We start from the raw sequence: 15,200 nt of genomic DNA, 5'->3' as shown, positions 1-15,200 counted from the left end.
AAAACTCTGTTTACATCAAAAATCTACTGTAACTGCATATATACAATAGATAGCTTTTTATTTGCTGTTTTGATATGGCTGGTAACAGGAGATTACGATTTTTTTTTTTTTTTTTTTTTTTTACAAAAAAAGTAAATTATCCAGTTGAAGTATTTGTAAATATTATATAAATATACAGGTGCAAATATCCCTATAAAGATAAAAAAGTACCGCAGTCGTGGGACAGGGTACTTGTATTTTAAAAAGCTTATTTCCGGTCTTGTCAGGAAACTCTCAGTCCTCGGGAAAATAAAAAAATAAAAGTGGATGGTGTCCCGTAAACCGAGCGGTTGTCTTGATATTATCTGGTTAAATCTCGACGACTTAAAATTCAACCTGGACCGATTAAATGGACAAATAAGGTGAGGGAATTACGCATCTTTTGACATAGTCCCTACAATGAGTATCGCCACCTTTGAAAAGCTACAAAAACAAAACAAATCCAGCACTTCGATAAAGCTAAGCTAGAGCTAAGGGACACTCCGTTAACCAGTGTGTAAACAGTGAGTCTCTCTCACAGATATACTCAAAACTTTGACGTTATGTGTATTAAAGCTGTACAGTTATTTTCTTGGCTCTGCCTAAAGGAGATCTGCTAGTGCGTAAGGTCTGTATAAGGGATACTCTGGGCCCTGTCAAATTGGTTATCATTATCAACACCACGAGAGCAATATTTCGTACTTTTAAAATGTCATTCCAACGTCCATAACATCGAGTTAGTTTGTGTATATATTTGCCTGATTGAAGTCACATTTCTATTTTGCTGCATTGTCTTAATTCAGCATTTCATTCTTCAGATCAACTATTTAACTCGCACGAGTAGAAGTTGTGTTTTGATTAAACTTAATTAAATAGGTTTTACACGGAAAACACTGCGGTTAAATGTCAATATATAACACGTCTACTCATATATTTTATTGTTAAGGAATGTTCATCACATTCCGATAGAGTCAGTGAATTAATACATTTGTGATGTATGCTATGGCGTGTGTTGCTGTCATATTTGCTTTTCGTGCTGTTTTCAAACTTGTTTGCATAGAGTCCAAACTGCTTGATCTCTAGATAATAATTTTTAGGTAACAACATTTTTGGTGCAATGTTCAGATTGCTCATGCTTGCAATCATGTTGGCATGCTTTGAATGTATTTTTAAGTAAGGGTTTTATTAGGCAAGTATTTAAAGTCACCATGAAATCAAAATGGACAATTCATATTTTTTATGGAATTTTGCAGTATTTATTAACTGAATGATTTATCCATGCTCTTCCCCTCTCTCTTGTAATGACATTTCTTCTCTGATGATGTGTTTACTGGCGTGAGGGCGAACACATGAGATCACCACAACAATCCAATCAATTCCCGCCCTATGTTTTTTCTTGTTTGAAAAGCAGTTACTTTTGGATGTACATCACAATAGTTTGTTTTCATTTAGCAGATACTTCTGTTTAAATTGACTTATTACAGCTTGTGAGTATCAAATTAGCATAAAAAATAAATAAAATTTGTTCCTAAGGGGTACCAGTGCACGCCTAGATACCACAGGTATGGATATCACAAGTCGTTGCACCCTGGGTGACCCCAACAAGCTCCCAGAGGGAGTGCCTCAGCCTGCCCGGATGCCCTACATCTCGGACAAGCACCCTCGGCAGACCTTGGAAGTCATCAACCTGCTCCGCAAGCATCGAGAGCTGTGCGATGTGGTTTTGGTGGTGGGAGCCAAGAAGATTTATGCACACCGTGTGATCCTGTCCGCCTGCAGCCCCTATTTCAGAGCCATGTTCACGGGGGAACTGGCTGAGAGCCGGCAGACGGAAGTTGTCATCCGGGATATTGATGAACGAGCCATGGAGCTGCTCATCGACTTTGCCTATACCTCCCAGGTATGCATTTCTATTGCTGTATTGTAAATTTTTATATCAAGGTCCAGTGCTTGTATTGAAGTTCAATATTAAACTTTAAACCAGCTGTTTTAAATTGTGTGGTGGGCTGCAGGTGACTGTGGAGGAGGGAAATGTGCAGACTTTGCTGCCCGCTGCTTGCTTGTTGCAGCTGGCAGAGATTCAGGAAGCCTGCTGTGAATTCCTCAAGCGCCAACTTGACCCCTCCAACTGCTTAGGCATCAGGGCCTTCGCCGACACTCACTCCTGCAGAGAGCTGCTGCGTATTGCTGATAAGTTCACCCAGCATAACTTTCAGGAGGTAATGACTGACCTCCACACACCCTCTATTGTGTTGACACTGAATGTACCATGACTTTGAACTTGACTCTTTTTGTTTTCTTTTCTCATTTGTTTTTGCTGTCTTTGGTTGTGCAGCACAGGTCTTAATGTCCTCTCTCTATTGATCATGAATGCAATGACAATGTAGGTAACACTTTACTAGGGTTGTGCCGATGGACGACCGACATCACAATGGAGAGCCACCATTGTGATGCCACGCCCCCCCACCCTGTCAGACCAGCCTAGTCTCACGGCAGTTCGTGAAATGGTCACGTAATTTAATCTATTGATTCGTGTATCACATTTTTTTTGCGATGGTCAGCACGATTCCGTAGCATTAAGAGCGACTACGGTAGCGAGTAGTATGAAAGCCCGAAATCCGGTTGGTTGGGGTGGTGGATGGGTCAAACAACACAGGACTTTCACCCAGGAGACCGGGGATCTTGTCCCGCGTGTCAAGTTTCCTTAACACAACCGTCCTGTTCTTTTTTTCCTAAACCCAACTGTCCCATTCTTCTTTTCCTAAACCCAACCGTCCCGTTGTTGTCCCGCGTGTCACGGAAATGTAAGCCCACCCACAACCTTTTCCTTAACTTAAGGGGCCGTGTTCATTTCACGGAATTCTTCCGTGGGCCCATCACAGAATTTTCGGCGATTCTTGCAAAGCTGTATACAGCTTCTCTGCTGCAGCCCGACTGGCAGAAAGAATCGGGATACTTTTTTTTCCCCCTTACGTGCAACCTATTGGAAAGCCCGGATGAGTAATTAGTTGGGTTAGTAAAATAACGAAATTATAGTTTTTAAGTAGAAAAAAAAATGTATGTAAAGAGATATAGTAAAATAAAATGTGCATTTATAATATTACAAAAATATATTTCAAATAATTGCTGGTCATTTAAACTTTGTGTTCATCAAAGTATCTTGTATAAAAAAATACATATTAACATATTAAAATAGAAAACGGTTATTTTTAGACACACACACACATATATATATATATATATATATATAAATATATAATATAACTTTTGTTAGAATTAATTGCGATTAATCAATTTGACAGCACTAGTTATTTTAAATAGAATTTTTTTCCCCACAATATTGCTGTATTTTTGATAAAAAAAATACAACCTTGGCGAGCATTAGAGGATTCTTTCTAAAACATTTAAAAAAGTGTACCGACCTCATACTGTTGATGTTATAAATGTTGTGTAAGTATTGTCCTTGTTAGGTCATGATAGCTAGTGTTTGAACTGAAGTTAATGAAGCCTTAATGTACATTGATCTTGCATGGTTTTGTTTAAAAAAGAAAGCTAGATTCAAGAAGTAGTTCTGGTTGTAATCATAAGGATTGTCACAATCCTGGAAAACCTGTACATTTCAGACAATTTAGAAAAAAAGTTGATTTTCAGGCTTGGAGAAGTCATCGATATAAACAGTACTAATATTTCTTCGGTTTTTACTTTGAAAATTACACTGATTAGAAAGAACCCTGTATGTGCCAAGTGTGACTTCCCTGTTACTAATTTTAACCATGGACTTAACCTTTCCTTCTACTAGTTTAGGGTTTCCCTGATGGCCGTTTAACCCTGTTATTTTTGACTCATGGGAAGAACACCCATTGCTGGTATCAAATGAACACCCTCCTTATTTCTTTATTTAGTTTAAAAGGGTCATATTCACTGCTGGTGTTATGGGTTCAATTCCCAGGAAAAATATAAACTTTATATGTGTGAAACTGTGAATGTGTTTTACAAATAATTGTGATCTGCTTCTTGAAAGGATTTGATACCTGTCACATGGCCTGTTCATGTTTTTAATAATTTCTACCTTTTAGGTGATGGAGAGTGAAGAGTTCATGCTGCTGCCAGCCAACCAGCTGATAGACATCATCTCCAGTGATGAGCTCAATGTTCGGAGTGAGGAGCAGGTGTTTAATGCTGTAATGGCCTGGGTTAAATACAGCATTCAGGAGCGCAGGCCTCAGCTGCCACAGGTCAGATATAAGCATATGAATCACTATAGACATACTGCTTGTTGTAAACATAATTTGGAAGAAAATTCAACTCAAGTACTTTTGTATATGTAGTATATATCAATACATCTATATATATATATATATATATATATATATATATATATATATATATATATATATATATATATATATATATATATATATATATATATATATATAATATCAATATATCTAGCAGTTAAGAAAACAAAACTGCACGCATTTTTTAGAAGAACATTGTTTTGGTTGTGCTTCGGCTCTGCGTGACTCTACGGATGAATATGGCTCTTCCTTATAGCTAAAAAAAGAGAAGAATATTATCCTACTGCAGATATTTACTACTAGGCTTAAGAGATGTAACCAGTGAGTTTAGATGGAAAGGATCTCAAGCTGACTAGCTGAAGATGTTACTATATCTATACCCATTAATAGTCACGGGCTACAACCACCACAATGAAATGACCCTTCACGATAGATAATGCTTTACAATGAACTCTGTAAAAGAGCTACATATTGCAATTTATATAATATAAAATACCCTACTACCTGTTGAGTAATAAAGACGCCATCTCTTCATCGTTATTTCAAATCCCTCAGTTCTCGCCATCTCTGAAAAGCCAAGCCAATGTAGATTCTGGTTTTATTACGAGCGGTCGCATTCATTTTTGCCAGCAGACTCTCCTCTGGTCTGCGTTTTTTTAAAAACATGTGATTCCCCAGAGATTCGAGATTTAGCTAACCTATGCCACTCCCTCACCATACATGCATCATAGTAGCCAGAGCGACTTTTTTCTATATTTATGGATATGAGGAGACAGGCGAGTGATGTATGCATGTATGCAATTTCCTGCGAAAATCATCCCGCTAGGTCTAAAATATAAACACTCTTAATAGGCCATAGTAAATCAGGGTAAGACAGAAACACAATTTGGAAGAAAGATTGATGATGTATTGACTTATGTAATTTTTTTTCATTTTGAACAAAAAATGGTTACATAGTGTACAAATTCTTCTCTTTTACATGTATATTATGTTATTATTTAGACTTAGAATAATTCATGAGACATCTCATTCGTTTTTGTCATGGCAACAGGTTCTGCAACATGTGCGTCTTCCCCTCTTGAGCCCGAAGTTTCTGGTTGGGACAGTGGGTTCGGATCCTCTGATCAAGAGTGATGAGGAGTGTAGGTACGTGTGAACAACAGTGCTATAAATTACTTCAATAATTGTACTATTGTAGTATTTACCTTATAATCTACACTGGCCACTACAGATTACATGTATGACTTTATGCCTCTTTTGCCAGAATCCAATATCTAATAAAGAGCATAATTGAATGAACTGATTGTTTTAACTGCTATAGGTCTCTTTACTTGTCAGTTCATTCTTATGAAAAAGTTTTTAATGTAGTGAGACCAGACTTTTCAAAGACAAACTTTGAGAACCTTATGTTAATACTTAATACGATAGCTATTTTGACATAATTGTGTGTGTATTTGATATTCAAGCGCAATAAGCCATGAAAGACAACTGAACTGTCTGGGTTTATATAAACTGAATATTATATTCAATAAATAGTATTTAAAACCTTTTCAGGCCCTTGAAAAGTTCATGTTTTATATGTCATTTTGACGTAAATCTTTCCTATTAAAATAGAATGTCTTACTGAGTTAACAGCCATTTGCAATCAATCTGAACCATTAAAAATATATATATATATTTTTTATTCTCTATAAAACTTTAAATGTAACATTTCCATTCCAGTCTCTAAATTGTGTCAACACATATTAATCAACACTTCTTGCCCTTATAGGGACTTGGTCGATGAAGCAAAGAACTACCTTCTGTTACCCCAAGAGCGCCCCCTAATGCAGGGACCTAGAACCCGGCCCAGAAAGCCTATTCGTTGTGGAGAAGTACTGTTTGCTGGTGAGTGTTTTAGCAAACAGATCTTAGTTCTTATTCCACTGATTGATTTTTGTTCACTTTCCAAGATTTTCCCCTGCCACATCTGACTCAAGCAGTCGTGTGATGCGAGTTCTGTTTGTGTGATTGTTGTCCTCTCTGCCAGTGGGAGGTTGGTGCAGTGGTGACGCCATCTCAAGCGTTGAGCGCTACGACCCCCAGACCAACGAGTGGAGGATGGTGGCATCCATGAGCAAACGGCGCTGTGGAGTTGGTGTCAGTGTTCTGGATGATCTGTTGTATGCTGTTGGCGGACATGACGGCTCGTCTTATCTCAATAGTGTGGAAAGGTGCTGCTTGAATTATACAAATGAATCAGCATTTATCTAGAATCTAATGAATAAATCCTCACAGAATGAAATAAATGACATTTTTATGGATAAATACGAACTCTACATTTCCGCCCTCTGCTGGCTCTGTCAGGTATGACCCAAAGACTAACCAGTGGAGTAGTGATGTCGCCCCTACTAGCACCTGCAGGACCAGTGTGGGTGTTGCTGTATTAGGGGGTTACCTGTATGCTGTGGGAGGTCAGGATGGCGTTTCCTGTCTCAACATTGTAGAAAGGTTAGTATTAAAATAATTAGATGATTATTATCTAAATATCTCCATGGCATGGCTTGCATTTTCCTTTGGTAGGGGATATAATGAGATATGTACTTTTTTCCAGGTATGATCCGAAAGAGAATAAGTGGACTCGTGTTGCCTCAATGAGTACCAGACGGTTGGGTGTGGCTGTAGCCGTATTAGGAGGTTTTCTTTACGCAGTGGGCGGCTCAGATGGCACATCCCCACTAAATACAGGTAAATACAGGAAGATGTAGAGGCAAAACTCAGTAACATTGGAGTCAGACCAAAGTGATCAGATATTGCTATGATTGCAATTAATATTTGATGTGTCTTCTGTACTTCTAAGAATAAATGCAGCTGAGGAAGGTTTTGACAGTTTCATGTTGGCAGTATCAGATGCAATCCAATAAAAGACAATTACTAAGTTTGAACTTGTCAGTTCAGGTAAATGTGTTATTGTTTAAAGTTGCAGTAGTTGTCTAGACGATACCAGTACCAAATATGATATGAATATAAAATCAATATGTAATTTCTCATTACAGATAAATTAATAAGCTATTGAATACAGTCCCTTTTTAAGTCAAATAGGAACATAAATATTTATTATTTTCAAGAATAGCTCAAGTAAAAATTGCTTCAAGTTTTTTCAAATAATTAAACAGTTATTAATAAAATAAGAAGCAAATTAATGAATTATGAGAGGCGAGTGGTTTTCCCTTTTTTTGTCAATATTGCTCGATTAATATTAACATGGTAATAGACCGGTTCATAAATGACTGTAATTACATTTAACGGGATAGTTCACCCAAAAATGAAAATGATGTCATTTACTCACCCTCAAGCTGTTCCAAACCTGTATGAGTTTCTTTCTTCTGTTGAACACAAAAGAAGATATTTTGAAGAATATGGGTTACCAAACAGTTGGGGAAAAAACACTATGGAAGTCAAAGGGGCCCATCAACTGTTTGATTACCCATATTGTTCAAAATATCTTTTAAGAAAGAAATGCATACATGTTTGGAACATGAGAGTGAGTAAATTATGAATTTTCATTTTTGGATGAACTGTCCCTTTAATACCTCTCCAAGTTGATTTTATTTTTTTCCGTTTAGTATCAAATTGATAAAATGCTAGTATTTTTGTGCTGACTTTTTTTTTTTTTTTATACAAAAACTGCTCAAATGTTTGTATTGAGTATTATTTTTTTTAATTATAAAATAAATCAATGCTTTTATTCAGCAAGAATAAGGTGACAGTAATTAATAATGTTACAAAGGATTTCTATTTTAAATAAATGTTGTTCCTTTGACCTTTCTATTTATGAAAGAATCTTGAAGAGAACAAAAATATTAAAGAGATTTCAACATTGATAATAATAAAATATGTTTCTGGCTGCTGAAAATTCAGCTTTACCATCACAAGAATAAATTAAATTACATTTTTAAATAGTAACTGTTTTCTAGTTTATTATATTTTAAAATGTAATAATGTTTCACAAAAGTACAGTCTTTATTGTATATTTCATCAAGTAAATGCTGCCTTGGTGAGCATGAGAAACTTTCAGAAACATTTAAAGATTCTGACTGATCCTAAACATTTGAACAGCAGTGCTGATTGCTGAATTTCAGGTATTCTAAAGGAAATGCAGAATGTTTATTAACAGTTATTTTGTTGGCAGTGGAGCGGTATAACCCGCAAGAGAACCGCTGGCATACGGTGGCACCCATGGGGACCCGTCGGAAACACCTGGGCTGTGCAGTGTACCAGGACATGATCTACTCTGTGGGCGGCAGAGACGATACCACAGAACTGAGCAGCGCTGAGCGATACAATCCCAGAACCAATCAGTGGTCCCCTGTGGTCGCCATGACGTCCAGAAGAAGCGGGGTATGTGATTCTTTGATTTCGTTTCAGCCTCTTATAAAAGAATTGCCCAACAAACAAATTCTCTCTTTTGTTCTAGGTTGGTTTAGCAGTAGTAAATGGCCAGTTGATGGCAGTTGGAGGTTTTGATGGTACCACATACCTGAAAACTATAGAAGTCTATGACCCTGATGCCAACACGTGGAGGTAAATATGCAGAGCACCCTTGTTTATTCAACAAGGACGCATTAAATTGATCAAAAGTCATAGTAAAAACCTTTATGTTGTTATTTTTTTACTTTCTATTCATCAAAGGATCCTGAAAAAAATCTGTCAGCAATGTCACGTGACATTGACAAATGGATTAATGGCTGCTGAAAATTCAGCTTTGCCATCACAGAAATAAAATACATTTTTAAATATATTAAAGTAGCAAACAGTTATTGAAAATTTTAATAATATTTCACAAAATCACAGTTTTACTGTATTTTTGATCAAATAAATGCAGCCTTGGTGAACATAAGAGACATTCAAAACCATAAAGACCCTAAATGTTTGAACTTGAATCACATCATATGTGGTTTGCCAGTCACTAATTGTTTTTTCCCACTCCTTTTAGGCTCTATGGTGGAATGAACTACAGGAGGTTGGGAGGTGGCGTTGGTGTAATAAAAATGACTCATTGTGAATCACATATATGGTAACAGCTACAGTATCCATCTCACAGATGCCTCACCATAGCTCGTTCCTCATAGAGACATTGTGCATCATGCAAGAGGAAATCCTGGTTAAAAACTATTTGAGTATTGTCTCCAGTTACTGAGATGGCAAACCAATGGTATACCATCTCTGGAAGCTGCTCTGAGGAGACTCACCTGTACGGCCATAGAGCATTCACTCCATCTTGTTTTTACATTTGGTTTCTCTTTCATACTTGAGCATAGCCAAAGGCAACTATTTGAAGAGAGAAACAGCAGCCGGAAAAAAAGCATCAGCCAGTGCGTTTGTTTTATTGGATGGAGCTAGGCTTCTGTCGGTCTGTTTGACTGCATTGAAGAATGACAGTAACCTGAAACACATTACTGGGGATTGGTGTGAATTATGCTTGTGTTTCCCTGAATTGGATGCACTGTGATTTCTTTTTTTATGAGTTGTACACTGAGCATTATCTGTTTCTGCATTCTTACCAGATGTAAGCAGATTAGTTGATCTTTTGTTTCAATCCTTGGTGTACTGAAAATGCAGTTCCTCCCTGAAACATTGCAATTTAACGAAGGCTGTTGCAGAAGAAAAGAAGTTATTTTTGAAGCAGTCAAAAACAGGTTTGACGTATTATCAATTTGTTTACTTTTATACAACCGAATGAATCAATGAATCAGTCCATGCACTTTAATCCACTAAGATTTTTTCTATTGAAGTCTGTATTTTTTTTTCTTTAAAATATAGTTGGATGTATTGCAGGGTTCCTCAAATCCAACCCTGGAGGGCCAGTCATGCAGAGGTTAGATCGAACTCGCCTACCTGCAATTTTCTAGTAACTCTGAAGACCTTGACTAGCTTGTTCAGGTCTGTTTGATTAGGGTTGGAACTCAACTCTGCAGGGCAGTGGCTCTGCGGGACCGGATTTGAAGAACCTTGATGTATTGTTTTATGCAAGTTTGAGGACTAAGGTAAAAAAAAAAGTTTCTGAAATTTCAGAACAAACAGGTTTCGAGTTTTAGCAGCCTGCACGTATGGTCAGAAATGTAATGTTAAACTTGTTACTGAATATGACATGAATCTTTTTGAAATGTACAACTGGCCTTTCAAGGTTTTTTTTTTTTTTTAACGAACACTCATTTTCCCACAGGACAGTAATGCGTTCTATTTTGGTGTTGAAATACGGTTACAGAAAGTATATCTTCCATGATCTTACCTTATTTAATTTTAAAGTTGTTAAACTGTCTATACATTTCAAAACTTTTAAAAGTTGAAATAAAACAGGAAAAAAATATTAAAATGCTTTCGGTCGATTCTGAAATTAACAACTGATCAACCTATTTAATGAGGTTTAGATCAGTGGTTCTCAACCTTATTGACTCTGACGTATCTCATTGTATTTGGAGACCAAAATATTAAAATATACTAGGAGTGACAATTTAATTAAAAAATATTAAAAAAGGAATATCTTTAAAAATAAATGTCAGAATATTTGTTGATCTGTTTACAGGTTAGACATTTAACATGTTTATAGTGTTTTTTAACTTAACATAAATTATTTGAAGTTAACTTTAGGTTGAGAACTACTGGTTTAGATTCTTCTAGATTAGTAAAATGTGTTAATTTAAACCAAAAATGTGTTTCTCCTCATACAAATTGGGGATTTGTTAAAATATAAATAAAAAAATTCAACTTTAGATCTGTGCTTTATTGTAAGACAAGGTTGCTCAATTCAAAAACATTTTGTTATGCACATCCTAGGTCATTTTCTGATGTAAATGTTTAAATGAAGGATGTGTCTTGAGTGCAGATGAATCAAAGTAATATCCAACAACAAAAACAATTAAATTTAAAATCCAAAATAACTTTTAACTAGCCTTCCAACAAAAAATCTGCTTGCAAGTTCTACCTACATACTTTGTAAAACATTATACATTTCGACTGTTAGATGCTGACATTGTTGGCACTGAAAACAAAACTTAATAGGATAATTGCAGAAACCATGAATCCTGTCAAAACAAACATCCAAAAATCAATCCAGCCGCAACTCATTACTAAAAGATGACAGCTGTCAAAGTAAGTGATTTACATATTAAGGGTACAAAATGTTTGTATTAAATATCAACATATGTTACAATATACTAATTACAGATATTAACACATTTGTGTGAACTATTTATAAGCACCTATACATATAGTAGTGATACATTTACAAAGTTGACAATCAAATTTATTTGTGATAAATGAGTTGTATCGCATTAATATTAGCCTTATGGACTTATGTGTCTTGATAAACAGTCTTAGGAAAGAAAACCGGGATTCAAAAGCAGAATAAAAACAAGTTCAATTTTAAAAGCTGGAAAACAGACAGACATATTTTACAGCACAAAAAAATAAATATGAGACGATAAGCCTTAAAAGAGATAAAAGTAAACAAAAAAACAAAACAAAAAAATATATATTTACAAATCTAAAATAGAAAGATTTTAGGTTAGCATTTTAAGAAGAGCACATTCTGTCAGGAGGGTAAGTAATGTGGTGATGTAGTCACTGTTTCCGATCTAAAAAAAGAGAAAAATAGTTTAAAAAAATCGTAACAATGAAAAGATATAACAAATGCTAAATATACAATGAACAGATAGGACACATAGCAATTACCTTGATTTTCCCATCAAGCTGTGCTGATCCCAGAGCGGTAGATACTTTTACAAGCGTACCAGCAGACAGGTAGATCTTGAAGTGTCTGAAAAAATGAGTCTCCAGCCCGTTCATGAGAGACTGGACCTCTTTAATGTCGATCCGGTCATCTGTACTCTCCTCTGAGTGAATACTGTTCCACAGCTCCCATGCATCCTGTGGATTCACCGTGTATGAGACATCCAGGGGTGGCTGTGTCGGAAGGCTCCAGGCCAGTTTCAGATACCTGATATTGCAGGTGGGATGGCAACCAGTCCACATAGCAGCCAGCCAATTGAGAGTGGTGGAGTTTAAAGCCAAAGAACCAAAGTTGCAATCAAAAGCCCTCTCGAACCAGGATTTAACCAGGGTCGTAAGAGACTCCGGTCCACTCGTGCAAAACAAAGGCAAGCTGACAAAATCTGGAGGCAGCGACCTCAGGTACTCTGGATCTCCATTGACGCACGTGAGCCAACCGCGCCAGACAACTTTCGGTGCATCTGCTGCTGCGGCAAACACCGGTTTGGACTGGATCTGAGGGAATAAGAGAAAGAAAAACAGCATGAATGCGTTGTATTTATACGCTATTGTTCAAGAGTATGTGGTTGGTGAGAAGTTGTAATGTTTTTAAAGATGTCTCATATTCATAAATGGTGCATTTAAAAGAACAAAACAGTAATCAGTAATATTGTGAATTACACATTTTCTAAAATGTAATTTATTTCCGTGATGGTAAAGATAAATTTCAGCAGTCATTATATGCTGATTTGGTGTTCAAGATTATTTTTTCTTGTTATTATTAATGCTGAAAATGGTTTTGCTGCTTAATATTTTTTATGGAAACCATAATGCACCCCCCTCCAGGATTTTTTGATGAATAGGAAGTAAAAAAAAAAAAAGCCATTTATTTGGAATTGAACTCTTTTGCAACAGTAAAAATGTCTTTACTGTCAAAAATGAAAATTCTGTCATTTACTCACCCTCAGGTTTTTCCAAACCTGTTTACATTTCTATTATAGTATATAATATATTATATTATATTATAGTATAATATATGTTCTGGTGAACACAAAAGAAGATATTTTGAAGAATGTGGGAAAGAAAGTTCTAGGGCACCATTGACTTCCATAGTATTTTTTTCCTACTATGGAAGTCATTGGTGCCCCAAAGCGGCCTGGTTACAACCTCTCTTCAAAATATCTTCCTTTGTGTTCAGTAGAACAAAGAAGTTTATACAGGTTTGGAACAACTTAAGGGTAAGTAAATGACAATTTTCATTTTTGGGTGAACTATCCCTTACATTTTTTTTTAAAACAACAACAAAATGTTATTCTGTTAGACTTACCTGAATGAAAACAGTCTCAGCATCCTCATCTGTCTCAGCCAGTCCAAGAACTGCAGTAAATGTGACCTTAAATCCCGCCTCTAACCCGACTTCAACTGCAACTCCTTGCTGTTTCTCTGCTACGATGAAGGCTGAGAGATGCTTGGAATATGATTTCAGCTGTGTATGTCTGAAGCAATGCAAAGGAGTGACATAGGACAGCTTCCACTCATTTTTCACCAGAAGAGCAATATGTTCAGGGTCAACCTTATTCTGTAGAAAAAAATGAAGATATCACTCAAGCTACTCTATGTCAGAAACAGAATTTTTAGATGGAGTCATTTCCATGGTCTCTTACAGTGATGATTTGTGATTTGGCAGCCCCTCTACTGGTTGGGATCTTCAAGACTGTTAAATGTCCTGGTGTTTGCCAGAAATATGAGGGTGCTTCCACACAGCTCCGGCCATAACTTTTGCTTCTACGAGTTACAGGTCTGCTGGCAGGTGTACCGACGGCACTGCATGGGTAAAAGATGCAACCGAAATGGGTTATTAACACAGACTCTACTACTACTAATGGGACATACAAAGTTCAATCCCTTCAGTGTTATTTAATAAAATGTTAATGGGCTGGTTTCACAGACAGGGCTTAGATTAAGTCAGGACCTTAGTTCAGTTAAGAGGTTTGTTCTCACGCGTCAAGCAGGTTCGGTTGAGCTTCTGTTTATGTTCGCTGATCGATGTTTATATGTGAACAAAAGCCTAAATTCAATCCGTTCATCATTATATAAAGTGACCGAGTCTCTTCAGAGAATTTCGACTAAATCACTCAATTCTTATGGATTAGTTTTACAATCTCTTTATGAACTTTTTGAAGCGTTAATTGCGTAGCTGTCCATAAACATGGACAGAAAGCTCTCAGATTTAATTAAAAAGAGCTTGATTTGTGTTCCGAAGATGAACGAAAGTCTTACGGGTTTGGAACGACATGAGGGTAAGTTAGGCTAATTAATGACAGAATTTTTTTTTTGGTTGAACTAACTCATTAAGTGGCTTTTATAAACGTGCCTTAGAAAAAAATAAACATTACTGATGTGCATCTTGAGACAAAATAATGGCACCGAGATATTTTAAGATATGTCAGTGCGAGTTGCTTTCAGTTAAAACAGCTCAAACATGCACTTTAGTCTGGGACTAGGCTTAAGCCTTGTCTGTGAAACCGGGGCTAACTTAACTTATGTCGTAACTATACGTTCAAAACATAGCCTACTTAAAATGTCATTTTGAGGTTTAAAGCATTTAATCAAACACAACTTGATCAGAAAACAAAAGACAACCGCGACTATTAGCAGTTCGCTTCCACCACTAACTACTAACGTTAGATCCATTTTCATCGTATTAAGTAAATTGCTAAAACGTGTTGTGTTTTAAATAAATCATTCTGCGTGGCAACATTTATTTTTAAGACAAACTAAAACTTGAATCCGCCGTACCTGCCTCTCCCCTCCATGATGAACAAAAACACACCGAGCCAAAAAAAAACCAGGAAGAGGATTTGAACATCCCGCTTTCCCATCGTGCAACGGGGCGGCGCAGGACCACTAATCGATTGCTGCTAGCAAGGGAAAATGTGTATCATGTGTTTCTACATTTAGTTGACTTTAGACTATATTTATTAAGATCAGTAATTGGCGGTGATCAAAGTAAAAACATGACACATAAATGTAATATAAGTAACTAGTTGCCATGTTACAATCGATTAGATCTTGTTTGATTAGTCGTGTCAAAGTATTACATGCGCCTGGCTTCATGTAACACACGGATACACT

At 36.4% G+C, this 15,200-nt stretch overlaps 2 protein-coding genes across 2 annotated transcripts; one reads left to right on the top strand and one right to left on the bottom strand.

The window, feature by feature from the left end:
• Positions 1–219: 219 nt before the first annotated feature.
• klhl20 (kelch-like family member 20) lies at positions 220–10,089 on the top strand. Its single transcript, XM_081373545.1, has 12 exons — positions 220–401; positions 1,552–1,918; positions 2,031–2,237; positions 4,095–4,253; positions 5,368–5,462; positions 6,088–6,203; positions 6,346–6,529; positions 6,663–6,806; positions 6,910–7,043; positions 8,488–8,696; positions 8,773–8,879; positions 9,292–10,089. Exons 1-12 carry the CDS (start codon positions 307–309, stop codon positions 9,374–9,376), a joined length of 1,902 nt encoding a protein of 633 aa, XP_081229671.1. The 5' UTR covers positions 220–306; the 3' UTR covers positions 9,377–10,089.
• A 728-nt stretch (positions 10,090–10,817) lies between these two features.
• cenpl (centromere protein L) lies at positions 10,818–14,997 on the bottom strand. Its single transcript, XM_081373546.1, has 5 exons — positions 14,865–14,997; positions 13,730–13,889; positions 13,393–13,644; positions 12,030–12,581; positions 10,818–11,932 (listed from the first exon to the last, which is right to left on the bottom strand). Exons 1-5 carry the CDS (start codon positions 14,945–14,947, stop codon positions 11,858–11,860), a joined length of 1,122 nt encoding a protein of 373 aa, XP_081229672.1. The 5' UTR covers positions 14,948–14,997; the 3' UTR covers positions 10,818–11,857.
• Positions 14,998–15,200: the final 203 nt, after the last annotated feature.

This window comes from Scardinius erythrophthalmus (assembly GCF_964197995.2).
Source record: "Scardinius erythrophthalmus genome assembly, chromosome: 9".
Taxonomy (NCBI): Eukaryota; Metazoa; Chordata; class Actinopteri; order Cypriniformes; family Leuciscidae; genus Scardinius; species Scardinius erythrophthalmus.
Note: the sequence above shows the minus strand (reverse complement) of the source record. Positions and strands in the feature narration are given on the sequence as shown.

What these genes read in the sequence shown, in the direction of transcription:
- klhl20 (XM_081373545.1), top strand. Translation starts at nt 307, where the DNA reads ATGGTGTCCCGTAAACCGAGCGGTTGTCTTGATATTATCTGGTTAAAT. An exon ending in TATCTCAATAGTGTGGAAAG is followed by an intron (nt 6,530 to 6,662) that starts GTGCTGCTTGAA and finishes TGGCTCTGTCAG; the next exon opens with GTATGACCCAAAGACTAACC. An exon ending in TGTCTCAACATTGTAGAAAG is followed by an intron (nt 6,807 to 6,909) that starts GTTAGTATTAAA and finishes ACTTTTTTCCAG; the next exon opens with GTATGATCCGAAAGAGAATA.
- cenpl (XM_081373546.1), bottom strand. Translation starts at nt 14,947, where the DNA reads ATGGGAAAGCGGGATGTTCAAATCCTCTTCCTGGTTTTTTTTTGGCTC. An exon ending in ATCATGGAGGGGAGAGGCAG is followed by an intron (nt 13,890 to 14,864) that starts GTACGGCGGATT and finishes TTACCCATGCAG; the next exon opens with TGCCGTCGGTACACCTGCCA. An exon ending in CCAAATCACAAATCATCACT is followed by an intron (nt 13,645 to 13,729) that starts GTAAGAGACCAT and finishes TTTTTTCTACAG; the next exon opens with AATAAGGTTGACCCTGAACA.